Source organism: Myotis lucifugus, unplaced genomic scaffold (assembly GCF_000147115.1).
Source record: "Myotis lucifugus unplaced genomic scaffold, Myoluc2.0 scaffold_102, whole genome shotgun sequence".
Taxonomy (NCBI): domain Eukaryota; kingdom Metazoa; phylum Chordata; class Mammalia; order Chiroptera; family Vespertilionidae; genus Myotis; species Myotis lucifugus.
Genome location: NW_005871150.1, coordinates 2,934,564 through 2,962,050, shown reverse-complemented (window position 1 = coordinate 2,962,050; position 27,487 = coordinate 2,934,564). Strand labels below are relative to the sequence as shown.

At 38.9% G+C, this 27,487-nt stretch overlaps 1 protein-coding gene across 2 annotated transcripts; it reads left to right on the top strand.

Annotated features, from left to right (window-relative positions):
- The first annotated feature begins 15,493 nt into the window (after positions 1–15,493).
- TLR3 (toll like receptor 3) lies at positions 15,494–27,115 on the top strand. Of its 2 annotated transcripts, XM_014459086.2 has the most exons (6): positions 15,494–15,732; positions 16,166–16,272; positions 19,779–20,231; positions 22,911–23,102; positions 23,886–25,738; positions 26,283–27,115. In XM_014459086.2, the coding sequence occupies exons 3-6, from the start codon at positions 19,788–19,790 to the stop codon at positions 26,509–26,511; spliced, it is 2,718 nt and encodes a 905-aa protein (XP_014314572.1). In that variant the 5' UTR covers positions 15,494–15,732; positions 16,166–16,272; positions 19,779–19,787; the 3' UTR covers positions 26,512–27,115. The 2 variants fall into 2 exon arrangements, with proteins under 2 accessions (XP_014314572.1, XP_023612945.1); XM_023757177.1 differs by lacking the exon at positions 22,911–23,102 and having other exon boundaries at positions 15,495–15,732; positions 26,283–26,898.
- Positions 27,116–27,487: the final 372 nt, after the last annotated feature.

Here is a 27,487-nt window from a genome sequence, read left to right as displayed (position 1 = left end):
GTGGCCTTGAAGGCCTAGGTGCACCTTAGGTGAAGGTGTGGCATAGGTTGGTGGCCAAGGTCCAATCTTTTCTCTTAGAACAGACACTGGGCAAGCCATGCAGAGCGCAACACTGCACCCTAGTGGTCAGAAGTAAGAACTGGAAATACAGACGTTTGTTTTTATTTTGTTTTTCTCTCCCAGAGACCGTCTGATTCCCAGAGCAGTCTACTGCTACCAAAGTGAAGGAAACAGTTGATACAATGTTCTGGATAAAACCCAGGCTCGAATAATCCTGGTTTTGTCTGACTTGTCTGGGTAACAACAGCTGCTTGGGCTGATCCAGCTTTGGGGGCAGTGAGTCATGATCCATTCTTTCCATAATTCAGCTTCTCTAATGGAAAATACACTATGTTTCTATCGCCATTAAATATGTATGTCCTTTTTCATCAGCTAAATACGGAAATAATGTCTCCTTGTCTACCTCAGAGACTTACAATGAGGACCGAGTAAAAGTATATGAAAACAGTTTAAGAGTAACACTATGAGCGATTGTTTCTATGGAGGAAATCCATGTTTACCTGTTCTCATTTAAAACACTTCTTTAATTCAATCTTACGTTTTAGGGTTTTCACCTAGAAATGCAACATTTAATATACACACACACAAGTAATAAAAAATAATTTATAGTCTATGCCCTTGCCTCTCTTCTAGCCCTGAAGAAACATCTTATTGGTGACTTTGAACTTTGGAAGATATATGTCCTTACTTTCCTATGATTAACTCACGGGGATTTTTTTAAGAATTGTGTAACCCACATTTCCGGAGCATTGACACAGTCAAGTGCCTTTGTACAACCAAATGATGAGCCTGCAAATGTTGTGTGAACAGAAATGGACAATGGAGTTAGTCCTAAGTCAGCATAGTTTCCTACTAAATAACTGATCTTGGTTTAAATCACTTCTGGGTGACTAAAATACCAGAAAGCTAATGATCATAAATAACTGCTTGGATTGCTGAATTTTTCACTATATTAAGATTAACAACTGGGAATGATACTTGGTCTTACATTATATAATCTGTTGGTAATTTGTTTCACCCTCATCTGAAAGATATTCTCAGTAAAATCACAGAGTCAGTAACAAAACAAGAGGAACTATATTCTCAGGCACTGTGCTGGGAGATGGAATATGAAGGAATATTCCCAATAAGATAGACAATTACTTAAAGTAATTTTGGGGGTTCTTTGATAATGGCTCTCAAGATATTTAAGATCATGTCTGGCAAATGTTGACAACTATTTTTACTTCATTCATAATTGAAAATTCAAAATAACGAGAGATGCTGGGACAATGAAGACTGGGTTAGCTGTTTAATTTACAGGTGGGATTAGTTTTGTGGTGCAGGGTTCAGCACACCTACCCCTGCACATGTGGAGCCTTAAATACCAAGGAATGAGGGCATTGAGGTGCCAGCAAATGCACTGCCAACCTGTAGAATTCCCTATAACATCAATTTTCCTTCCTATTCGATTCTCTCTCTTCATCAACTCATTTCATTAGTCAGTAGTTCAAGAAAAGGACACTTTTTACTGCTGAAATATTTTTCTCTGTTTCTGAGGATAATAAGGTTTGTGCTTTTATTATAAACTTTTATGTACATTTCCAAAGTTCCCTTTCAGAGTGTATGGTCATCAAGTTATACACACACACACACACACACATACACACACACACACACATTAACCCTCACTTGAGGATATTTTTCCATTGATTTTTAGAGAGAGTGGGAGAGAGAGGGAAAGACAGAGAGAAACATCCATGTGAGAGATTGGTTGCCTCCTGCACATGCCCAGACCAGGGCCTGGGACAGGGAGGAGTCTGCAACCCAGGTACGTGCCCTTGACCAGAATTGAACCCGGGACCCTTCGGTCTTCAGATCAACACTCTATCCACTGAGCCAAACCGGCTAGGGCAAACTTAATATTTTTAAGTAAATCCTCCAGCACACAGATTCAGGTGCACATTGGTGGTGCTTTTCTCATCCACATTGTTCTCTTTTTGAAGTGATGGCCCATGTGTCCTGTGTGGATACTGTGCACGTCTTCAGAAATGATACTCAAATGATACTCAAAGGAACAGTGGGTAGAGCCTGAAGACCCTCAGGTAGACACGGCCACACCCGTGATCTACTTCCTGTCTTGTTTAACTATGTCGCCAGCTTCTGATCTTGGCTTTGTCCTCAGACCTGTCACTGTGCTCACATGCCTGGGAGTTGACGTCTTCTACTCGGCTAATCCTCTGTGTAAACCCAGCCTGCCACAGCCTCAGCTTTCATATCAACAACTAAATAATGGCCCACGTCACACGCTCCTTTGGGCATCTGACTGTAGCAAGTCCACGTTGGCTTCACTATTCCTGTCTTGGCTCTGACATCTTGTACCATCCTGGTCGGGCCAAGGGGCCCAAAAGGGAGACCTCTGACTACTGCATAGCATCACCTTTCTTTTCAGAGAAATGCTGATGTATTTCCAGTATTTCAAATAAACTAACATCCAGGTATCTACCCACGTGGGACATAGCACATCTAAAAGTTAAAAATATGAAGAAGGCAAGTGTGAAAGATAGCATCTAAGATATTGGTATCAAACTTCTTTTTTTAGAAAAAAATACTGGCTTTAGTGAAATGCAGCCTGCCAGAGCCCCTGATATTAGTCCTGTTGATGGGGAGCCTGCTGACCTCACAGAAATGCCAAGTTCACCTGGAGGACTCAGGTGCACAGCTGACCATCACTGAGCCTGGGTGAACTTACCAGACCTCTCAAAGAGAGCTCTGACCTTGGCCCGCCCTGTCAGGAAGTGGACTTCTTATTCATGAACGAGGAATTGAAGGGACACTTTTCTATGGAGGTGTTCTCACCATTTCTGTCTGGAAAACTCTTACTCAAAATTCCAGAAATAATTCATATAGTGGTTCCTCCTCGGGGCCCCTGTGTTCCATCTCTCCAGGCCTGCGTTCCCACCGTGTATCATTCCATTCCTAGTATGGTGTTCCTCACACAGCTTTGTAACCTTTGCTCATGTGGTCTCCCTCCCTCGGGAGTGTGAGCAACTGCAGGACACCCATCTTTGCATCCTCAGCTCCTCATGTAGTGATGGGCAAATATCACTTGAGAAATGAGGTAGCAACAGGTTTCACATCTGGAGCTTCTATTAGTGTGGGTGCTCTGATCACCTGCCAGAGACAGACTCAAACTCCAGACCCCCAGGGATTGGATGTTGAAGCAGAAGCAGAGAATGCTGCCTCCGCTTAGGATGTAGGTGACTTCAGGAAGATGCCACTCCTACCTGAGCCATGAGAAAAAGCCAGGTAATCTACAAAAGAATGACTGTTTTGAGTACATCAGAAAGCTGAGGTTGTAAGGCAACCGAGTGTACTCAATTCTGAAGAATGAGGAGTCCATAGAGGGGAAATGCGTGACACAGGCCAGTTCACTTTTGGCAAAGCATGAGAGGAAAACGGAGCCGCCATAGAAGCAGGCTGGAAGAAATCCGCTGAAAGGTTGGCAAGTTCTCAAAGGCCAAGGGCAGGCTGGGGAGACCATTGAGAATTCCTGGGAGCCTCAGACACAGGAGCAGGTGCACTCACTCGCTGTCTTCCTCCCAGCCCCCCGCCACTGAGCGCAGGGCAGGGAACAGTCCCTGACAAAGGTGCATTGCTTCTGAGTAGAAGCAGACCGGTTGTCCTTGGGGAGGGGCTGAAAAAGGCTCAAGTGCAGGGTCCTGAACAGGATACAAAACAAACGAATGTAACCACAAGAGAAGAGTGAGAAAATCTTCCCCATGCCCAAGCCTCTTGGAAGCTTTGCAGTCAGAGCAGCAGCCGAGTGACTCCATCAGGGCACACATAGATGTGTCTCTGAAATTCTTGCTGCCTCCGCTTGCCTCTGAGCCTGCGACTGTGGAGCTTCAGTCTGAACAGTCTGGACCAGTCTAAGGCCTCTGCCACCAAACTGCCCAAATCTCCTCTCCTCACAGTCTTGTGCTGCTCATTTCCTCCATGTGTCTCACATGGGGCCACAGTTCAGACCCTAGCTGCAAGGGAGTCTGAGAAGCAGCATTTTAATTTTTCATTGTGGGGGAACTTTTTCTTTCTGCAGTTCAAGCATGCACCCTAACTGTCCTTCAGGATGGGATCCTATAAGTGGGTTGAAATAGGAATTGAAAAAAAGCTCATCCATAATATCTACTGCTCCTACCATCCAACTAGCTACCGTGACATCACCCTGTTCATTTCCTCCCTAGTGCCAGAGCACTGGGAACAAGGTAAAACACATGTGGTTCTTTATTTTTATTTTCTTCATGTCTCCCTCTGCCCCGTTCCTTTATAAATCCCCTCATGTGGGGACCCTGTCCACCTTGCTCTTTGCTGTGTCCTCAGGTATAAACTGACAGTGTCTAGCATATCCATGGCACTCTGTACATATTGTTGAATAAATCAGCAGGCCCAGTTGAGAACTGAATGCAAACAAAACCAAAAATGATCACCCTTTCCATGGAAAAATACCTGTAAGGACAGGCACAACATTTACATTTGGCTTTCTGAGATTCCCAGGAAGTGCAGTGAGGAGGCAGAGATAATGTGTGTGCTCGTGGAACTTGCTTCAAATGCACATGGGACTATTAGAATGTACATGATCCCCACCCCTACCCTCCCCCCATTAAAATAGAGAGAAACAATTGAGTCTTTCTGCAGGTAGGAAAGCTTGCGTGGCAAGCAGGTCACTGCCCTAAAAGTGCAGGCCATCAGCGAGCACCATGTTTGGAAGCGCCTGTCCGGCCTGCACTGCGCAGTGGCTCTCCATCAGGCATTCACACACATTCCCGGAGTCTCTGCCAGCTGGCTTTGCAAAGTGGTTCATGGGCAACAGAAAAGGAAAGAAAAAAAACATCCAAGGTCTGAGGGTGCATTTTTCTCATTCTCCTTGTACAGCTAAAAGCCTGTGGAGGGATCCACAGTGGCTGAATCTTAGCCAGGGAGGGAGATGAACAAGAAAGGAAGGTCTGTGAGTTCCTGAGAGCTGGGGGACCTTCCTCGGTGTTCGGGTGTTAGTGTGAGAGAACTCCTGGCTCTGTCTATGGTGCATTCCACTTCCTCGTGCTGTGGGTATCGCCTGCTGCCCAGCCCACTGGCCTTCCCTCTTCCTTCACCAGGAAGGGGCAGAATCAAGGGCAGTCACAGGGGGGCAGTCTCCCAGCCCTGCCCTGAAGGGTGAGGGCCGGGCCTCTCGCTCAGGCAAGCACCTGCGGCTGGGGCTGGAGAACTGGGGAGGCGTGCTTTGCTCTTATCTGGATGCCCAGGGAGAACAGGAAATGTTTTGGTGCCACGGAGAAACCTTGGCATGGAGACCTTCTCCTGTCGGTGATTCATTTGTCAAACTTCCGTATTTCAAAGGCAAATAGCAATGAGCAAGCAAACAAATGGGCAGCAAATTAATCAAATTGTATTAAACTTCTAGGAATATCAGATTTCTGCATGTGTTTCCTTCTTCAGTGGGGGTTCGTGATTATGACCTTCCCTCCTGTATAATTTGGCCAACTTCACAACCCTTAGACTCTTTTTTTCCCATATGAAATATGAGGATATTCATGTCAGAGGGGAAAGGTGGTAAAAAGAAAGTTCTTTATACTCATCTCCCTTCATATGAGTGATGGTTTACAATGAGCACAATGTGTTTGAAATGTATTTTCTGTCAATGTAAGAAAAGTCCAAACGTACTGAGAATTTTTGTAAGAGTTTATTTGAACCCAAACTGACGATTGCTAGGGAGCAAGATTGCAAATGCTCTGGAAAATAATAGTTTTGCAGCTTCTTTTCTACATTTGGAATTAAGGAAGATTACACAGAGGTGGGAGAAAGCAAGGTGGGGATCAAATTACAGGGTAGTTAAGATTATGTGCTCTGTTGAGGGTGGTTACACTTATGAGGGGTCTGAAAAGAGGCATTTTAAATGTGTGTTCACCTAAATGCACAAAACAATAGACAGGCAAATGCCTAAGGCAGTGATGGCGAACCTTTTGAGCTCGGCGTGTCAGCATTTTGAAAAACCCTAACTTAACTCTGGTGCCGTGTCACATATAGAAATTTGCAACCATAGTAAAACAAAGATTTATAGTTTTGATATTTATTTTATATATTTAAATGCCATTTAACAAAGAAAAATCAACCAAAAAAATGAGTTCGCGTGTCACCTCTGACACGCGTGTCATAGGTTCGCCATCACTGGCTTAAGGCAAAGATCAACCTTTTACTAAAGAAGTTATATGCCTTGGGCACGACTACCTACCAAGACCTGCCCAGATAATTTATGATCAGATTACCAAAGAACCCTTTTTGTATATATTCAAATTTTATTTGCCAGATGAGTTGGAAAAAAGTCTGCCATTCCACAAACACTGACTCATCTGTTTCCATGATCAGGAGTCTAATGCATATAAGGCAGAGATGAAAGTGGAAACCACAACACGAAACATTAGCAATTAAAACGACACAGCAGGAAAGCAATGGAGCACAACAGAAAAGATTCCGTTAGTGAATTAATTTAAAAGGGAGGAATGCAATCAAGGGTCCTAAATTCAATTACTGGCAAAGGACAATTAAATGACAAGGACAGATTAATAAAATGGGAAGAAGCAGGTGGGATGGAGAACAGAAGAGGGGAAGGAAAGGATGGAGATACTAGTAGATGGATGAGGTCAAGGGAGCGAGTCTTTCATTCACTTAGCAGTTCATTCATCAACTCAACAACTGCTTATTTAGAATAAACTTTGTGGAAGGCTGAGTGAGAGATGAAATAAAGAAAACAGAAAAGAAGAAGCATAAAGGAATAAACTGGTCTTGATTAAGAATTATAAACTCTTTAGAATGGAAAAGTGACAATAATATAATCTGATTAGCTCAGTTAGCTGCATTATTTACAATAGATATGGAAGCAACCCAAGTGCCCACCGATAGATGATTGGATAAAGAAGATGGGGTACACGTATACGATGTAATGTTAGTTGGCCATAAGAACGAAATCTTACCATTTGCGACAACATGGGCAGACCTAGAGGGTATTCTGCTACATAAAATAAACCAGATAGGCAAAGACAGATGCCATATGATTTCTCTTATATATGGAATCTAAAGAACAAGAGAAATGAACAGACTAAACAGAAACAGATGCATAGAGACAGAGAACAAATTGGGAGTTGTCAGATGGAGGGGATCTTGGAGGGCTGGGTGAAAAAGATGAAGGGATGAAGAAGTATACATTGGTAGTTACAAAACAGTCACGAGGATGTAAAGTACAGCATAGGGAACATGCAATAATAGTGTAATAACTATGTATGGTACCAGGTGGGTACTAGACTTTGTAAATTCTGTCATTGTCTAACCATTATGCTGTACACCTGAGACTACTATAAAATAATATTGAATGTTAACTGTGATCGAAAAAATTACAAAAATAGTTACCTCATTTTAAAATGAAATTTTGTTTTGCTGCTGGCCTTTAGAATTTCAGGATGTTAAGTGTAAAAACGAAAAGTTTATCTCTTTGCGCCATCTAGTGTTGTGTCTTGGAATGACATGCTCCTTAATACCTCACCACCCACAGGTACTGCGCGTTGGAGTAGTTAAGCTCCATAGTGGGACTATTAGGCAGGGACACGTTAAGAATTTCCACCTTCCTCCTCTTGAACATTATAGTTCACTTTCTCATACTTTAAGGATAACATCGTTGGTAAATACAAGTCAGCATAAAAGGGGGGTGGGGTGGGGTGGGGAAAGGCTTATTTCTTTATTCTCTGGGGTTCATGTGAGAGAACTTTAGGGATCTGGCTGGATATACCTTGGACCAGCCACAAGCCGAAGGTTCAACAGCAGCCTGCAAAGACAGGAGGCTAACACTAGGCCAAGGGAAGTGAGGGAGGTGATTTCTGGAAGGGCCTCCAGGAGACGCCTGTGCAAGAGTCCAGAGAAAAGGGCCTCTCCCCCTCAATGCTCTAGTGAGAGGCAACCTGGAGAAGGAGCTGTGGCTACTGCATAAACCAACCGGAGAGAGAAAAAAAGAAGTGAACACCTTTTTTAAAAAATGAGGAAAATGTTTGAACAGACATTTCATAAAAAAAGAAAGACATACTCGGCAGCCTTAGTCATCAGGGAAATGCAAATGAAAACCACAATGAGAGACCTTTGCACAACCAGCCAGAGTGGCTAAAATTCTACAGGCAGACAATCCACGTCTGGTCAGGGACGGAGAGCAATTGGAGGTTGTACATTTCTGGTGGGAGTGTAGGATAGTTTGACTGCTTTAGCAAAAGGCCTGGCATTTCCTTATAAAAGTAAAGCTATACCTACCAGCAGTTCCAATCCTACGTACTTCCTTAAGGAAAATGAAAAACCATGTCACAAAATAAACCTACCTGTAACAATTTCCTAACAGTTTTACTCACAACAGGCAAAACCTAGAAATAAGGCAGACAACCATCCACAGAAAAATGGATCAACTATAGAAGTCACCTCAACAGTTTGTTCTCTGTATCTATGAGTCTGTTTCTGTTTTGTCTGATCATTTCTTGTGTTCTTTAGATTCCATATATAAGAGAAATCATATGGCATAAAAGGAATACCACTCAATAAGAAAAAACTATAGATATACACAATAACATGAATGAATCTCAAAAAAATCATGGTAAGGGAAAGAAACCACCTAATGCATGATTCCACCTACTTGAAATTCTAGAAGTAGGGTAACCCTCCTCTCAGGTGAAAAGCAATCAGAAAGAAGTTGCCTCCAAGACAAAGCTACTTGGAATGAGTAAGAGGAAACTTTCTGGGGTCAAAGTATTCATGCCCTAATAGCAGTTTTCATTTATTCACATTGAGTGGTAAACTTAAGATGGGTATATCTCATGGTATGTAAATATCTAAAAGAAACTGTCAACAAATATTGAACTCCAGTTAATGATATGCCTTCTGAAGACTTTAGGGGTGAAGTGTAGTGATGTCTGAAACTTACTCTGAAATGCAGCACAAATAAGATAGATTAATAGAGGGATAAATAGATGGATAATCGTGTGATAAAGTATATACACTAAAATGTGAAATGTAGAAGCTATGTAGTGGGTTGTTGAGGTGTTCTCTGTGCAATTTTTCAACACTTCTGCATGTGTAAAATGTTGGAAAATGGCCAGTAGAGAGCATCTCAACGAAGATTCTGAAGGAAAGTCGATTTGTTTGTAAATGGAAATATAGTTTAGAATGTCACTGGTAACCTGTGAAGGACTGAACTCAAGGCAAAAAGAGAGGTGTTGTGTTTAAAAAGGAATTATGAAGTTGAATATTAAATTTATCCGAGGAGCAGTTTATGTTTTTCAAGGTTTCAACTAAAAACCTTCCTTTAAAAAACATAAACACTTATATAAGTCTATTTCACTAGAGCATGGCAAACTATATTTTTTGCCATTCAACCTTCTGTTAGTATTATTTCTATAGTAACTGCATGCAATGGTTGCACTAGCTTGTGTGTTGTTAATTATTTCTAGTCATATTGGGTGTCTGAGACTCATTCCTAAGTAGATTTTTTTAGGAAGGGTTCATGTGCACAATATTCTCTAAATTCTTACTTGCTGATAATACTTTGTGCTTTTTTATATTTGATCATTTTGATGGGTAAAAAAAGCTCCGCTCACATTTTTTTCCCTTGAATATAATTGTAAAGATTTCATCGAACAGCAAGATGCTATTCTCCATATATCACATTCTCAAAGTTGAAGTATTCTTGAGGCTATATGAAAGCAGGCACTCTCAGGAACTATTTGGTGGGAATAGAATGTGGTAATTGGTATAATGTTTTGGATGAAGATTGAATAATAACCATATTATAGCAATGTCAAAAGCATACCCTTATTTTTAAAACATACATTTTAAAGTCCCTTAATATCTTCAAAAAACGTCTTTTCAATGATATCTCCTTAAGCAATCTCCCCTTTTGATGTGCTGATGGTGTTCCTGGAACATATGGGCATCTGGCTGTAACAGAAGCTGTGTGCCACCAGATGGTATCTTACAGATTAAAGTCATTGTTTTCCTAGACTGGGTCTACGCCTACTCCTTGAGAAACACTACATTGTCCACCTGAGGTCATTCTTCTTGCACACCAGCAAGCCATTGTACACAATTCATTTTGAGTGTTCAAAACTCAGGGGCACTGCCTATCTAGTTTTCTTGCAAGAACTACTTGATTTATCTTCATAGTAAAAACAATAGCTATAATTTATTGAGAACATCAATTATTATGTGCCAAGCATTTATTGTAATTGCCCCAAAACCTTACAGAATTCAGTCAGTTGCTTACGTTGTCTCCTATAGACAGAGGAGGAAATTCATGCTTAGAAAGATGAAATAATTTGCAAAGGTCATAAAGCTAGTGAGTGGCTGAGTCATAGTTTGAATTTAGATTTGAGGAGCTCCAAAGTTCACCCTGTTTCTAATATTGCATCTGCCTTGCTCAATAGTTTGGAATCATATTTTAGAACTTAGATGCAGTAAAATATCTTCTCTTAGAATTGGAACATTGCAATTTTATTGAAGTTAATATTATTGAAGAAACTAAACATGATATTCTTACAAAATGAATTCCAGAGTTAGCAAACAAATTTCCAAGTTCATGTAAGTAGCGAGGATATTTGAAGACTATACCCTAAATAAAACATTTAATAATATGGCCTTAATTCTGTCATGATCCTGTATGGTCACTATTCCAACTGAATCACCATTATTTAGTGTTTTTTCTTACTTTTAAAAAATTGTGGTAAATATACATAGCATAAAATTTACTACCCTAACCATTTTTAAGAATACAATTTAGTAGCATTCACATTGCTGTGCAACATCACCACTGTTTCATCATCCCAAACTGAAACTCTAACCTTTAACCTCCATGGACCTCTGCTTCTAAGCCACTAGTAAACTATTCTACTTTCTGTCTCTATCAGTTTGACTATTCCAGTCATTAAGTGACATCATGCAATATTTGTCCTTTTGTGACCGGCTTATTTCACTAGGCATGTTTTCAAGGTTCATCCATGTTGCAGCATGTGTTGGAATTTCCTTCCTTTTTAAGGCTTAATATTCCATTGTATGGATATAGCACATTTTGTTTATCCATTCATCCATGGACACATGAGTTGCTTCTGTGTTTTGGTTATTGTAAATAATGCCGCATGAACATTGTGTGCAAGTATCTGTTCAAGTCTCTGCTGTCAATTCTTTTCAATTCCTCTATGTAACTAGAAGAGGAATTGCTGGATCGCATGATAATTCTATGTTTAATTTTTTGAGGAGCCATCCTACTGTTTTCCAGAGCAGCTGCACTATTTTACATTCCCATCAGCAATGCACGTGGATTCCATTATTCCCACATCCTTACTGACATATGTTATTTTTTATTTTTAAATTAATAATTCTAATAATGGCCTTCCTAATGGTGTGGTATTATTTTATTGTAAATTTGATTTACATTTCCCTAATGATTAATGACATTTATTATCTACTTATGTGCTTACTGCCCAGTTGTGTATTTTTTTGAAAAATGACTATTTAAGTCCTTTGCCTATTTTTTATTAGTTTTTTTAATTTGTTGTTGAGTTACAGTTTTTAATACATTTTGGATATTAATCCCTTATCAGATATTTTGCAAATATTTTCTCCCATTCTGTAGGTTTTCTTTTATTGTGTTCTTTGATACACAGTTTTAATTTTGATAACTTTCAATTTATTTATTTTTTCTTGGTTACCTGTGTTTTGGTATCATATGCAAGAAATCATTGCCAAATCCAATATTATGAAGCTTCCCCCTATATTTTCTTATAATAGATTCATATTTTAGCTCTTATGTTTAATCCTTTGGTCCCCTTTGACTTAATTTTTGTATATAATGTAAGATAATTGGGGGGGTGGTTATCCTACTTGCATTTCACTGAACTTTGTAGATTTTTAGATTCATATGTTTTATCAAATTTAGGAACATTTTGGCCAGTATTTAAATACGATTTCTGCCCCTTTCTCTCTTCTCCCACTGGAACTACCACAATGCACATGTTAATTTGCTTTATAGGGCCCCACAAATCTCTTAGGCTGTTCATTTTCTTCTTTTATTTTTAAATTTTATTTTTTTTGCTCCTCAGACTTAATAATTTCAATTGTCTTGTATTTAAGTTCATTGATTCTGTCTTCTGCCTGCTCAAATTGGATGTTAAATTTATCTAGTGAATATTTTAATTCAGTTGTATTTTTCAACTTCCAAATTTCTGCTTGGTTTCTTCTTACAATTTCTATCTTTCTGCTGATATTTTCATTTATCATTTTCCTAGTTTCTTTTAGTCCTTTGTGCTTTTGCTTAATTCTTTGAGAATATTTAAGAAATCTAATTTAAAGTCTTTTTCTAATAAATCCAATGTCTATGCTTCCCCAAGGATAGAAACTGGAGATTTACATTGTTGCTCTGAATGGGCCATGTTTTCCTTTTCTTTTTTGTATGTCTTATAATTTTTTGCTAGAAATTGGGCAAACTGGTGCTGTGCTGAGTCAGTCCTTCACTAATTGGTTGGGTGTGTTCTGAGCTTAGTGATCAGCCTGCGGTGGAAGCTTAAGGCCCTTTCAAGTCTTTTCTAAGAATGCCTCTAGCCTGGGGTTGTATGTGGCTTTCTTAATTCCCTCATGTACCTGGCTGTGTTTGAATGTCTTAGTATCCCAAAAGTCTCATGCCAGCTTCTCTTCAGGGCCTTAGAGATGTTCTACTGTATGTCCTCGCCCATAATCTCTTTTTGTCCCAGTTGTCTGTGTGTATATAGTCTTCTTGAAGATTTCACATGCAGTGGCTGCCACTTTCCCCCTCTGTTTCATTGAATTTGGATCCAAATTCAATGAGACAGAGACCAGGTTTTTGGAAGCTCCCAGGTAGGTTAGAATGTGGCCGTTAAGTTTACTCTGCAATCTTCAGTTCAAAGGAGATAACTAGGAATAGGGCTGCTGTGTCTTCCAACTAAAGAGTGTGCTGAGCTGAAGAGAGGGTAGGGCAAACGTGAATATAAAAAAAGCCATGAAATGTCCTATTTTTCTCTTTTTTTAAGGCAAAATTTTCTTCATGGGGCATTCACTTGGTTACTATATATCTCTGACTGTTTTTCAGAGCTACAATAGGGCTGGTTCAGCCAGTTTCTTGTTTTTTGATAGAACAAGATCTCAAAGTATTCTAGTCTGCCATTGTGATAATATCATTCCCGTGAGGAACTTTTGTGTAGTTAAAACAATCACTTAAAAAAGTCAAATGCAGGTAACAGATCAGGTAAAAAAATCTGCAATATATTTAGGTCAAAGTTAATTTTTATAATATCCCAAAAAGCTCTTGCAAATCAATTCTAAAAATATACAAACCAAGTAGAAATTTGGACAAACAACAGAAACAGGTAATTAAAAAAAAAAGAACATCTGCATTTCTTTTGATGATGTTAAAGTATACATTCAACTCTTATATAGGCCTATTTCTACATAAAGTAAAGACTAAGATTAGCATTTTATAGAAACTGTAAACTCTACTGGAGCTTTCTGAATTTTGTCAAGGTTCTGTATTTTCTCTCCAAATCTTTTTCATAGTGTGCCTTCCTCCTCCCGACTTTCCTCCTACTTTTACTTCTCACTTTTTAAGGACCGGTTCTCATATTCTTATTATAAATCAGCCCATGATACAGACAAAGCTTCCTCTTAGGTGATAAAAAGAAGTGTAATTAATTCAGTTACCCAACCCTTCCAACCTGGGCCTTCTTTTTAATTTCCCTGGCTGGTTCAGACTTTGCATTATAAAATGGAGATCAATCTTCATGAGCATTAATTCTCACCAATGACCAGTTCAATATCACTAAGGTAAGTTGTTACAGGTATGCCCTGCTTTTTTCAAAGTTTGCATTAAGCCGCTTTGCTTTTACGAATGACCTATATTAGTACCTGTTTTCTCTAAGTGTATCTTGAGGATAAATCAGTCGGTCTATAAGTAAAACTACACTGTATGTACATTATTTCTACTTTATACAGGTTCAGGTTGCATATTTATTATATGGTTCCTGCTTTTACTACATGTTAGTGTTATTTTGGATTTTAGATGTTATTTGGGTTGATTTGGTAGGTTATGTTTTGAGTCTGGGAAGGCTCAAAAGTTTTTCCATATTAAATTGATGATCATGGCTGCTTCTCTTTATGCCATTTGGCTTATGAAAGGTTTCAAAGGAGCACTATTTTAAATGGTAGGAGAAACCTGTGGTTGCTTTTGACACTTTAAACTTCCTTGTGTTGAGTATGATAATTTAACGGTATTGCCTGACATTTCTGTTAAATTCATTGGGTGCCCAGTGGACATCAATTTATTCAAATTTAATTAGGATGTTTAAAGTGTAGGATGATAGTGAAGTTGGGTCTAGAATTTTATTTTAGTAAATAAATATCAAATTCAAGGCATAGGGTTTGAAGAGCCTTTAGCCATATCAGGAGAACATCATTATTCACACTAACCCACTTCACAGGTTGACTTAGACACAAAGTTATCACCACTTTGTAACTACTTCGTAAAATTACAAAAAATAAAAATAAGTAAAAGTTCAGGTTAAACCAGAAACTCTGTGTGTTAAATGTTGGTTTCTTTCTCAGAGGGGAAGTTCAAGTTCAGTCTCGGTCAGTAGACATGAGTGAGAGTAGTAGACAGGGCATCGCGCTATTTCCTCTTTCATTCATGTTCTTGCTGAGTTTATGGTTTGGTTGAGTTTAATTTAAACCCTATGAAGCTTAAGGAGCAGAAATGGAACTGGCACTGGCAAGAGGAACTGCACCTTCATGTTAGGGAAAGAGTTCAAAAAGAGAAAAGAAATGCCCTCTAGAATTTCAGCCACCGAGCCAGACAATGTCCTTTCTGAACGGTGGCTGAGAAGGGAGACCCATGAGCACAGGTCACTGTTTATCTAATGCTCTGCTGTAAATGTAACTATCTATCTACGTCCACAATATATTCATCACATTATAAACCCGGGAGAAGTTTTAATGATGAAAAAATATAGTCTGACCTTGGCTTTCTGCTAACACTGGATTGGTTGTTCCAATCGCCTTGTTCCTTTTAATAAAGGTTTATTTCAAAAAGCCCTATGAGTCCCTCTGCATTAAACCTGTGAACAATATCGACCCTTTTAAATAACCAATAGCTACATCTGGGGCCCAGGAGTGGGCAGTGTACACACTGACACACGTTTACTTCTTGCTCTTAATTCTGCAACCCTGTGGAGCTAGTGACCTGTTTCAACCGCCTCAGGTTGTTTTATTACTTTACTTGTTTGTATAAGGCATTGTGGCAACGTGTGGTGTGTCCTTAGGCAAATCTCTCACCAGTAGGTTTCATTTTCCTCCTTTCTCAGACTAAGGAGTTGGATGAGGCGATCTCTACAGTCTCTGCCAATTGCCATGTTTTGCTATAATAGCTATGTAGTTGTAATATTATATCCTAACGATAAAAAATGTGCTCATTTCTGGACAAGCACATTCCTTTAACCAGTTGGAGTCAGTAAAGCAAATGGAAGATTGGACAGTGAATCTGAACTTTCTCCGGGCACCTGGGTGCTCCCCGCAGGTTCTGCCTGGGAAAGGCGGCTCCCTCTCTGCTGGGAAAGGGTGAGTTTCTGCACTTACTTCTCTTACAGTGTCGCCAGGAAGAGAAAGTGAGATTAGAGAAATGGAAGTAATTAGCTTTGATTAGGAACAGAGTGGGGTTTTTTTTCCTGTCCCTCTGACTACACACTGTTCAGTTCTGACAGTTTTGCATCAGCCTCAGGTTAATAACAGAGGAATTCCCTCTCAGTTAGATATTCATTAACTTTTTAGTACTGGCCCTGCCCACACTGAGGGGCGAAGTCCCACTGTCTTTCTGTTGCTAAATCTGTGCCCCTTTTAAGGAAACCCAGGGGACTGCCCCTGAAGAAGAAGACAGAAGACATTCTTAAGGAGCTATTTTCTGTGCCTCTTGCTGTGATTGTGTTTGTTTCCTTTGCCTTTCTTGGAATGCACCAACTATAACTGGTCTTTTTTTTTTTTTTTTTAACTTCAGTTTCACTTTCGAGATTGCAGCAAATTTGCCACCTGTCCCGATGAACACACGGCTGGATTTGGACTGACGACAACAGGGACGGTCAGCTGTCCTCAGAGTACACAAAGGTAGAGATTTCACCTTCCTGTGGGGCTAGGATCGCTCGTTGGGTGAAGCTAGGTGCACGATGGTTTTAGGATTCTTTGCTCTGGTGCTTGAAATCTAGTCAGAATCACTCTAGGAGCATGAAAGAACAGGCAGATGATGTCGGTATGGGAAGAACTGTATCATAACTCAGGACAAATAATAGCAACAAGCCTAATGAACAGGATAAAACATTTTATGCAGCAAATGAAAAAAAATGTTTCTTTCCTTTGTAATGTAGCTGGCAGGCACATTAGGGTAGCTACTGAAATCATTTGGCAATAGCCTTCACAAAAAATCACAACTTCGTCTTAAAGATACAAAATCCTGTGAGCTTAAAAGAGCTTGTCTCCCTCTCTCAGCCTTCAGGGGGAGATGAGCTGGCACTGTATGACAATGGGCTTGACAAGGAGGAACTCTTCCACTGTTCCCAGGGGTGAGAAAATGGCTTTCTTTGGCCTAATACAGGAGGAAGCATGGAGCTGAGAAGTGGAAAGCCATTCGGATGTGTAAGAGGATCAGAGATTAGCTTGGGCAGATGTGGGTCAGGTCACAGGGAGATGGAGTCGGCCTTGGCTAGCAGTTTCAGGAAGCTGCTTCCCAACTTTGCAGTATGGCTTTGTGTTGGCATGTGTCTGCATACAGTGTTATGTGTCTAAATTTAGGGGGACAGAGAAATGTAAAGTTTACACACCAAACAGTACAAGCCAAACTGTAGCTGGTGGGAAATCGAAGCAGCCTGGCTCCGGACTCCATGTCCTCAGCACTGTGCAGTGTGGCGCTGGCTTGGACAGAGATGGAACCCTGTGCTCCCTGAACCCGCTCTCCAAACGGCCAGGCCCCATGTCCTCAGAGCCTGGGTACATAAAATTGTGTATAGCTTTAAAAATACTCAGTGCCAGCATTGTAAAGGCCATTAGATGGGAATGTTAATTTATAGAAGCTGATTTCTTCTGTTTTTCTGAGAACTAGAGTAGAATAAAAATAAAACCATTAATTTTAAAAAGAATAATTTAAAATACTCAGACAAGTTCTGTTTTCCTAGAATAATCACCTAAAAGGATTTTACATTCAAACTTATCTGGAATTCTTCTTGTGACATGACTTTTAGATTGTATACAAAAAATCTATTAAAATATTATTATTGATTCATCCCCATACCTTGAGGATACATTTGATTTTTTAAAAACATGTGAAATGGTAAACTAGGTAAACAGTCATACCAGAAAATACTACATTGGGTACAAATTCCACCAAAACAAGTTTGTAACCATACATAGAAAAAAAGAGTGGTTTTCTTGAGCTGATTTTTAACTGCCCATGGAAAGCTATTCATTCAACATATATTTATTCAATACCAGCTACGTTCTAATCATTTTTCTGGGTTACACAGCATAAAATAAAAACAACCATGTCCTCTCCTATTACCACTTACTTCTTCATAAGGAGGGATAATTAAATAAATTAAAAATAAAATTATTTCAGATAATTCCCATAAACCATTGCATGCAATAAGCGATCTAGTAAAAGAGTTACAAAATGGGAAAATTTACACTTCTGACTTCAAGACTTACTGTAAAGCTACAATAATTAAAAGAGTAAGGTTTTAGTTATTAAACAATCTATAACACAATATTAACTATAAAACAATAATAAAAAAAGAAACAACCTGATTAATACATGAGCGAAATATTTGAACATAGGGAAGACATACAAATGGACAGTAAGCACAGAAAAGAAACTGTTAAGTGTCATTGCTCACCAGGAAAATGCCAATAGGTGGGGTGTCAAACGGGTTCGGAAACCCCACTGGTAAGGGTCTGGGCGTCTCCCGAAGAGGAGAGATCTCTTACTCTGAGGGTCACCAGCCCACCTGCTGCATTGGTGAGCCCCGGACATGTGCCCTGGAAGAGGGAAAGTAAAGGTCTCCACTAATGAAAAGAAACAAACAAAAAGAATTTTTTAAAGGCCTCGGATTTTGTGAATGTTGTATTACAAGTGATTAAATTTATTAATTTCACTCTTTAAACCAACTAGTAGGGTAAGATGTCCCATGGATGCCTTCTAACCTGAGACTTTCTTTTCATTCTTTAAAATGAAATGGAAAAACAGCACTTTGAAAGGAATGAGGCCTCCTTAAGTGATGTGGTTGTTCAGGGAGGATGCTGGCTGCTTCCCAGCCTGCGAAGACAGTGCCACGTTGGTCCTGAATGAAGCTCTCCACCTAACCCAGGGTGGAGTTAGAGGGGCTTCATGCATTTCCGTGAATATCAAGTATTTTACATGCATGGCTCCCACTACTATTTCCTTCCGATTTAATGGTGAGCTGTGGTTGTTGGGTGATATATTTTGTTTTGCATAGATTCTCCTTTATAAAGTAAAAAGTTTACAAAATAGGAAATAGTTATAATTACCACTTTATACAACATGGATTATTATACTGATTAATAATAGTAGTAAATCCTGCTTTGTTCCAGATACCAAAAGACTTATTTCTTTTAACCTTTGTAACAACCTTTGACTCTAATTATCTCTACTTACAAAATGAGAAAACTAAGGCCTGAGAAATGAATTCACTTGCTCCAGGCTGTATAGTAGAGGATCCAGGATCAGAACTCAGAGGGTGTATTTCCGGGGTTTGTTCTCTTAATGACAGTGTTTCTTCAAGTCTTACTGATTCTGCAGTGAATGGTCATTTATATAATCATAAAATTGTAAATGCTATCTATTGACTTTAGATTTTATGAATTGATCTAGACCAAGTATATCTGACTTATCATAGTCTTAGGATAAATGCTAACATTGTATATCTATTATAGCTGGCAGTTTTAGGAAATGCAAGGAAGGAAGGAGTGTGTAGAAAATACAGGGGTGCATATTTCCTGTATCACATGGTGAAGAGTCGAGAGATTTTTCTGTGTAAAGTTGGTTGATCAATAAGTAGAATTCTAAGTATAGTCTTTAAAATTAAAATTGTAACAAGAGACTAAATTAAATTAAAAATAACTAAAGAAAAATTGTGACAACAATGATGACACAGAATAATTAAGTTCCTTATCTTTAGAGTGGGAAGAAAATACGTAGTCAGTAAATGAAGAAATAGTAGCATATGCATATTATTTAGGTTTGTGAAGGTGACCATGAGAATTAAAAATAGACACTGTCAAGAGGTTACTTTAGGTCATTGCCATGGGAGTGGAAGTGAAGGGTGAAGAGGGAGTTTGTATTATCCGTTTTGTATTTTCTGTGCTGTTTGAATTATACATACATGGCTAATATTCTAAGTGTCTGACCATCTGACTGGTCACTATGATGCTCACTGGCCACCAGAGGGCAGACACTCAACACAGGAGCTGCCATGACGTGCACAGAGAAATGGCACCGCGGATCTGGCGCCCACAAAGCAACCCTCGCTTCCCCCAAGTGGAACATAGGCCCCGCCACCACCCTGCAATAATGTAATTTATTGCTTTTTAATGTTTTTTTATAGGGCGGAATCATGAACTGGAGTCTGCTGTGTCATATCTCCTGCTTTTTGGGACTGTTGCCCTTTTGGATACAGTGTACGTCTTCTGCCAACAGATGTGCTGTTTGGCATGAAGTCGCTGACTGCAGTCATCTGAAGTTGACTCAGATACCCGATGACCTCCCAGCAAACATAACAGTGCTAAATCTAACCCATAATCAACTCAGAAAATTACCACCTGCCAATTTTACAAGATACAGTCAACTTACTATCTTGGATGCAGGATTTAACTCCATTTCAAAACTGGAGTCAGAATTGTGCCAAAAACTTCCCTTGTTGGAAATTTTGAACCTCCAACACAATGAGCTATCTCAACTTTCTGACAAAACCTTTATCTTCTGCCGGAATTTGACTGAACTCCATCTTAGGTACAACTTAATCCATAAAATTCAAAATAATCCCTTTAAAGACCTGAAGGTAAGATGAAAATGTTTATTTCCATATAATAAATGAAAAGTATATTATCTAATGTTAAGATTTCAAGTCATGTAGTGATTCTTCTACTTAATATCTAGGTATCTGGGTGAAGAAGGAGAAATTTAATCTACCCAAATTGGGGGGCTGAGGGGAACCACACACAAATATTGCCATTATCATGGGAAATGTTTTCTAAAGAGAAAATATCATTTTAAATCAGTTTCTTTCTTTAAAAAAAAATTTTTTTATTGATTTCAGAGAGGAAGGAAGAGGAGAGAGAGATAGAAACATCAATGATGAAAGAGAATCATTGATCGGTTGCCTCCTGCACGCCCCCTACTGGGGATCGAGCTCGTAACGCGGGTATGTGATCTTGACTGGAATCAAACCCAGGACCCTTCAGTCTGCAGGCTGACACTCTATCCACTGAGCCAAACCCGCCAGGGCTTAAATCAGTTTCAATCTTAATTTTAAAGATTTCTGCATCTCTTGCTTCTTCCCATTAGAAATAGAACTTTCTTAGATACAAGAGGTAGAGATCAGAAATGAATCAGAACATCCCATGAGGACACAGCAAATAACCTTTCAAGGCTGCTGATTTTGTACCTGAAATAATGAGAAAAATGTCGAGTGCAAATTCTGACTTAAATAAGGTGAACACAGTGATACATGATAAGTTGTTCAACTTAAAGTTATCTATTCTTGATTTTAGAAATCTCACAATATTGCCTTCCAATGACTACTTACAGTTTTCCTTTTAGTACTTCACTTGAATTTTAAGTCTGTGAAAAATGTACAAGGTAGAGCTAACGTAGGTTGATAGTTGCTCATATGAAAAATAATACAATTAATAAATAATTAAAAAATAAACTCATGTACTCACAACTGTAAACCTACTTTTGCCCCACCCTGTATTTAATATCTCTAAATTTGAGACAGTTATTAAGTGCTTTTCCTAAGCCAAAGCCATTTTCAAAACTATTTGTTTTCTTCTTTTTATGGACTTATAAACACCTGGTCATTTCTTGACCTCAGATGCCAAGAATACATATATATATTTAAATATGCTTAGAAACTTTTATAAAATGATTTGCTTGGAAGCTATTTGAAATTTCTTTTGGGGCCTTCTTAGATTTTGAGGTGGAAAATATATCTTTGGATACAAAGACCTCAATATCTGGTTGGAGTAATCATTGGGGGAAATTTTAACATTATTTTTTAAAAATAAATAAAAGTGTTATTCTCTGTAATAGACATAAGATTGGTATATATATACCAATGTTTCCTTATCTTTTACTTGAGTTTGTAGCATACATGTTCAAAAACAGCATAGGGTGAAAAAACACCCCACAACCCTGACAAAACAAACAAAAATGAACATTCTCTACTAGACATGATGCAAAGTTTACATAGCTATCAATCTTGCTCAATATAAAAATCTTCTTAGGATTTCATGGTTGACAAAGCTCTACTCATAGTTCTTTTTTAAAATATATTTTATTGATTTCAGAAAGAAAGGGAGAGGGAGAGAGAAATAGAAACATCAATGATGAGAGAGAATCATCAATTGGCTGCCTCTTGCATGCCGCACAATGGGCACCAAGCCCAGGAATGTGCCCTGACTGAGAATCAAACCATGACCTTTTGATTCATGGGTTGACGCTCAACCACTGAACAACACCAGCAGGGCCTCATAGTTTTTAAGAAAACATTTCTCTTTTCCTGTTATTTAGTTTCAAGGCTGATGTATGACACTATATGTTTGAAAAGCTACATGAATATTCCTTAGATCAGAAATACATGTTTATTATAAATAAACTAGAGGCTCGGTGCACGGATTTGTGCACCGGTGGGGTCCCTCGGCCTAGCCTGCTGAGATTTGGCCGAAACTGGCTATCTGATATTCCCCAAGGGATCCTGGATTGCGAGAGGATGCAGGCCAGGCCGAGGGACCCCACTGGTGTATGAATCCTCTAGGATGCATATAAGATCTTTGGTTAATCTCTTCCCACCTTCTTCTCTCCCCCCTTTCCTCTGAGATTCATCAGTTTGTTCCATGTTTCCATGCCTGTGTTTTCCACTCCTGCATTGAGTGTCTGCCCCCTGGTGGTCAGTGCGTGTCATAGCTACTGGTCGGTTGAACGGTCAGCTGGTTGCTTAGGCTTTTACATATAGAGATATGTAAATACATGCACATTATGACTATTCTTTATGTCATGAATGAGTAAGCTTAAGCCTTTCTTATTTCAGTAAGAGAAATAAAGTGATTCTTGATGTAAGAAACTAAATCCTTACAACAATAATATTTTTAATCTCAACAAAGATTTTTATTACTCCTATTGTCAGTTTTCTATAGAATAATAGAGAAATGACATTTTGCTGTTGAGTTCTTCCTAAGGTTCACATACATTTAGAGTAGGGGTGGGAAACATCGGCCTGCAGACCATATAAGGCCCGTAAAATCATTTGGTCTGGCCCTACCAAGGCATTAGGAATGAGTTAATTAGGTGTTTGATCAAATATGCAGGCTAATGTTTAAGTTGATGGTTTTGTATAGCATATGAATGATATTATAAATATCCAAATGGCACTTGGCAGAAAAAAGGTTCCCCACCCCTGATTTAGAAGAACTATTTTTGATGGCAAGATTCTAACATCTACTTATTTTTTTCCTCTCAGAATTTAATCAAATTAGATTTATCTCACAATGGCTTATCATCTACTAAATTAGGAACTCAACTCCAACTGGAAAATCTCCAAGAGCTTTTATTATCAAGTAATAAAATTCATGTACTAAAACGTGAAGAACTTGATTTCCTTGGCAATTCTTCTTTAAAAAAATTAGAGTTGTCTTCAAATCAAATTAAAGAGGTAAGAAGTGAGATAAATTATTTCGTGTTCTGTCTTTAAATGTGGGCAGTCCGTAATTGTGTCACATGGATAGGAATCCAAAAATCTCTATAGATTTGCGAAATCCTTTACACTGACTTCTTCGTCATTGATGTCACCCTCACAAGAAAGGGAGTTGGGTAGCAATTAGGAGCTAGGCCTCTGCTGTCAAACAGAAGTGGCTTAAAATCCTCCTTCCATTATAGACCAGTATTTTGACTTTGGAGAGCTTTGCCTCTCTGGGTCCTCACATGTAAAGTGGAAATACCATCTATCTTACAAAATCTCTGAAAGAATTAACATAGCATGATGCTTAAGAGCACGGGCTTTAGAGCTAATTTAGTTGCCTTCCTCTCTGGGCTTTCTCTCTTATTAATTGTGCAATCAGGCAAATTATTCAAGTTCTCTCTACTCCAGTTCTCCAGTTATAAAGTTAGTGTAATAAACATTACTTCATAGAACTGTGTGCTAGACAATGTAGCACATGTCGGGCATGTAAGGACCCCAGCAGGAGTGACATCTAAGCTGAGCCATGGATGCTGAGTAGAAGTTACCCTGTGGCCAGGGGAGGGGCAGAGAGGAGTGTTGGAGCAAGGTGCAGAGTAAGGAGCTGTGCATTAGAGGGATGGAGAGAAAACCCAGAGAAGGTGATGAAAAGAAGAGGGGGCTGGAGTAACGCATTGTGTTTAACAGATCGTGTTGCAAGGGTCATACAAACTCTACTGTGTCTTGGTTATTCACCTCTTTTTTTCCCTCCACCCTTAGTTTTCTCCAGGGTGTTTCCATGCAATTGGAAAATTATTTGGTCTCTCTCTGAACAATGCCCAACTGGGCCCCAGTCTCACCGAGAACCTTTGTCAGGAATTGTCAAACACAAGCATTCAGACTCTCTCCCTGAGCGGCACCCAGCTGTACAGAACAAGCAACACGACTTTCGCTGGACTAAAGCAGACGAACCTCACCGTGCTTGATCTTTCCTATAATGGCTTAAATGCGATCGGCAATGATTCCTTTGCGTGGCTTCCACATCTAGAATATCTCTTCCTGGAGTATAATAACATAGTACATTTGTCTTCTCGCTCCTTCTATGGGCTTTTCAACGTGAGATACCTGAATTTGAGACGCTCTTTTACTAAACAAAGCAATTCCCTTGCTTTGCTTCCCAAGATTGATGATTTTGCCTTTCAGTGGCTAACATGTTTGGAGCATCTTAACATGGACGATAACAACTTTCCAGGCATAAAAAGCAATATGTTCACGGGACTCACACAGCTGCGATATTTAAGTCTATCCAACTCCTTCACCAGTTTGCAAACTTTAACAAATAAAACATTTGTATCACTTGCTCATTCTCCTTTACTAATGCTCAACCTAACAAAAAATAAAATCTCAAAAATAGAGATGGGTGCTTTTTCTTGGTTGGGCCACCTAAAGGTGCTTGACCTCGGCATTAATGACATTGGGCAGGAACTCACGGGCCAGGAATGGAGAGGTCTAGAAAACATTGTTGAAATCTACCTTTCCTACAACAAATACCTGCAACTGACTAGCAGCTCTTTTGCCCTGGTTCCAAGCCTTCAGCAACTGATGCTCCGAAGGGTGGCCCTTAAAAACCTGGATAGCTCCCCTTCACCTTTTCGCCCTCTTGCCAATATGACCATCCTCGATCTAAGCAACAACAACATAGCCAACATCAATGATGAACTGTTGGAGGGTCTGGACAGACTGGAAATTCTGGATTTGCAGCATAACAACTTAGCCCGGCTCTGGAAACAAGCAAATCCTGGTGGTCCTGTTAATTTTCTAAAGGGTCTTTCTCACCTCCACATCCTTAATTTAGAGTCTAACGGCTTTGATGAGATCCCAGCAGAGGTCTTCAAGGACTTGCTTCAGTTAAAGAGCATCAATTTAGGGTTGAATAATTTAAACATACTTCCACCATCCATCTTTGACAATCAGGCATCTCTAAAGTCGTTGAACCTTCAGAAGAATCTCATCACATCAGTTGAGAAGGATGTTTTTGGGCCAGCTTTCAGGAACCTGAGTAATTTAGATATGCGCTTTAATCCATTTGATTGCACGTGTGAAAGTATTGCCTGGTTTGTTACCTGGCTCAATGCTACCCATACCAATATCTCTGAACTATCAAGCCATTACCTCTGCAATACCCCGCCTCAATATCATGGTTTTCCGGTGATGCTTTTTGATATATCACCCTGCAAAGACAGTGCCCCCTTCAAACTCCTTTTCATGATAAATACCAGTATATTATTGAGTTTTATTTTTATTGTACTGTTCATCCATTTTGAAGGCTGGAGGATATCCTTCTACTGGAATGTTTTAGTGCATCGAGCTCTTGGTTTCAAAGAAATGGATAGACAGCCAGAGCAGTTTGACTATGCGGCGTATATAATTCATGCCTATGAAGATAGGGACTGGGTCTGGGAGAACTTCTCTCCAATGGAAGAACAAGATCAAACTCTCAGATTTTGTCTGGAAGAAAGGGACTTCCAGGCAGGTGTCCTTGAACTTGAAGCAATTGTTAATAGCATCAAAAGGAGCAGAAAAACCATTTTTGTTGTAACACAGCATCTATTAAAAGATCCATTATGCAAAAGGTAGGCGAACACTGTGACATTTGAAGTATATAGCTGTTTTTACATTGAGCTTTTCAATATTACCAACATTTTACTCACAACTCAAAGAATCTACACTAATAAAAGAGAAAGATGCAAATTGACCGTACCTTCGTGATGCCCACCAGCCAATCAGGTGTGAGTATGCAAATTAACCCAACAAAGATGGTGGGTTAATTTGCATATACAGGCACCGAGCGGCCAGGGGCGGGGTGGGGCGGGATGCTTGCATCGTGCTGCTCCGGGCCTCTGGGAGGTGTGGGAAGGCAGAAAGGCAGCTCTGGCCAGAGCAAAGGTGGTGCTGGCAGCCAGGTGAAGGAAGGCCCATTCTTGCATGAATCTTCATGCATTGGGCCTCTAGTTTAAAAAATAAAATTAAGAAAAAATATAACCTGATTTTTAGTGAGATATCAAAGAAAATTCTAAGGGGAATTTTAGATTTTAGAGCTTTTGACTATTAAAAACTGTATATTTATATATAACTTAATTCAATTTCTTGTGGTTTTGTTTGTTTGTTTTTACTTAGATTCAAGGTGCACCAAGCAGTTCAAAAAGCTATTGAACAAAACCTAGATTCCATTATCTTGATCTTTCTTGAGGAGATTCCAGATTATAAACTGAACCATGCACTCTGCTTGCGAAGAGGAATGTTTAAATCTCACTGCATCTTGAACTGGCCAGTTCAGAAAGAACGGAAAAATGCCTTTCATCACACGTTGCAAGTAGCACTTGGGTCCAGAAATTCAGTACATTAGATTTATTTAAAAATTAAACAAAGGAATAACTTTCCTAATTTAAAAAAAGTTTCATGGTAAATTTAAGTTTTACTTGGAAACAGTGTAAATCTGTTTGTTTATATTTTATAGGTGAGAGTATTAGATCACAGTTATCTCTCTTCTATGGAAATATATCTCCTTATTTCAGACTTTTTATAACCAATTGACTTAATTTGACCCAAAAGAAACATATAGGAATATTCCCTATTAATGAATATACATAATTGGTTACTGAGGCCAATGAAAACTTAAGAAAGTTTAAAAATATTCCTCATTTAAGTAAGGTAAGAGTTATGTGAGGGTTTGTAATAGTTATATTTGGGTTTTTTATGTACCCAGAATAAAAAATAATTGTTTTAATGGGCACAATGGTATTTCAATTATAAACAATAAAATATATACCCATATTTTTTAAAAGTTTAATTACAGTATTTTGCCAGTTGAAAAGCTTGTATTTTAGTAGTGCCTATCCCAGTGTTGATTTTGTTAAATTTTAAATACCATTTTAATATGCAGACTCTAGGGCAGAAAACATTTGTTAATAATTTTGATTACTTAATGAAACAAATGATTTAATACTTACATTTTCTTAATATTTGAAATCCTGCCATAGAATATGTTAGAAGAAATAATTATCTTACTTAGAATAATTGCAGAAAGGCTTACTTCTTGAAGGTTAATTAGTAGATTGGCTTTGTGGAAACAAGATATTGTCCTCCCTTGCTCACAGACTCTGGAGGTAGCCCTGGCCAAATCACTTGGTCCCACTGATTCATGATTCATGATCTTGAAAATATGATGATAAACAAAATCATAAATATTCTCATGTATTTAGTGATGATGATCATGGTTTAATACCTTCATATAGATTATATTATTGTACCACAAAATAATTTGCTAGGTATAAATTAGTCCTTATGACTATTTTGTTTTACATAAAAATTCTAATTATTGG

What these genes read in the sequence shown, in the direction of transcription:
- TLR3 (XM_014459086.2), top strand. Translation starts at nt 19,788, where the DNA reads ATGAACTGGAGTCTGCTGTGTCATATCTCCTGCTTTTTGGGACTGTTG. An exon ending in ATCCCTTTAAAGACCTGAAG is followed by an intron (nt 20,232 to 22,910) that starts GTAAGATGAAAA and finishes TTTTCCTCTCAG; the next exon opens with AATTTAATCAAATTAGATTT. An exon ending in CTTCAAATCAAATTAAAGAG is followed by an intron (nt 23,103 to 23,885) that starts GTAAGAAGTGAG and finishes CTCCACCCTTAG; the next exon opens with TTTTCTCCAGGGTGTTTCCA.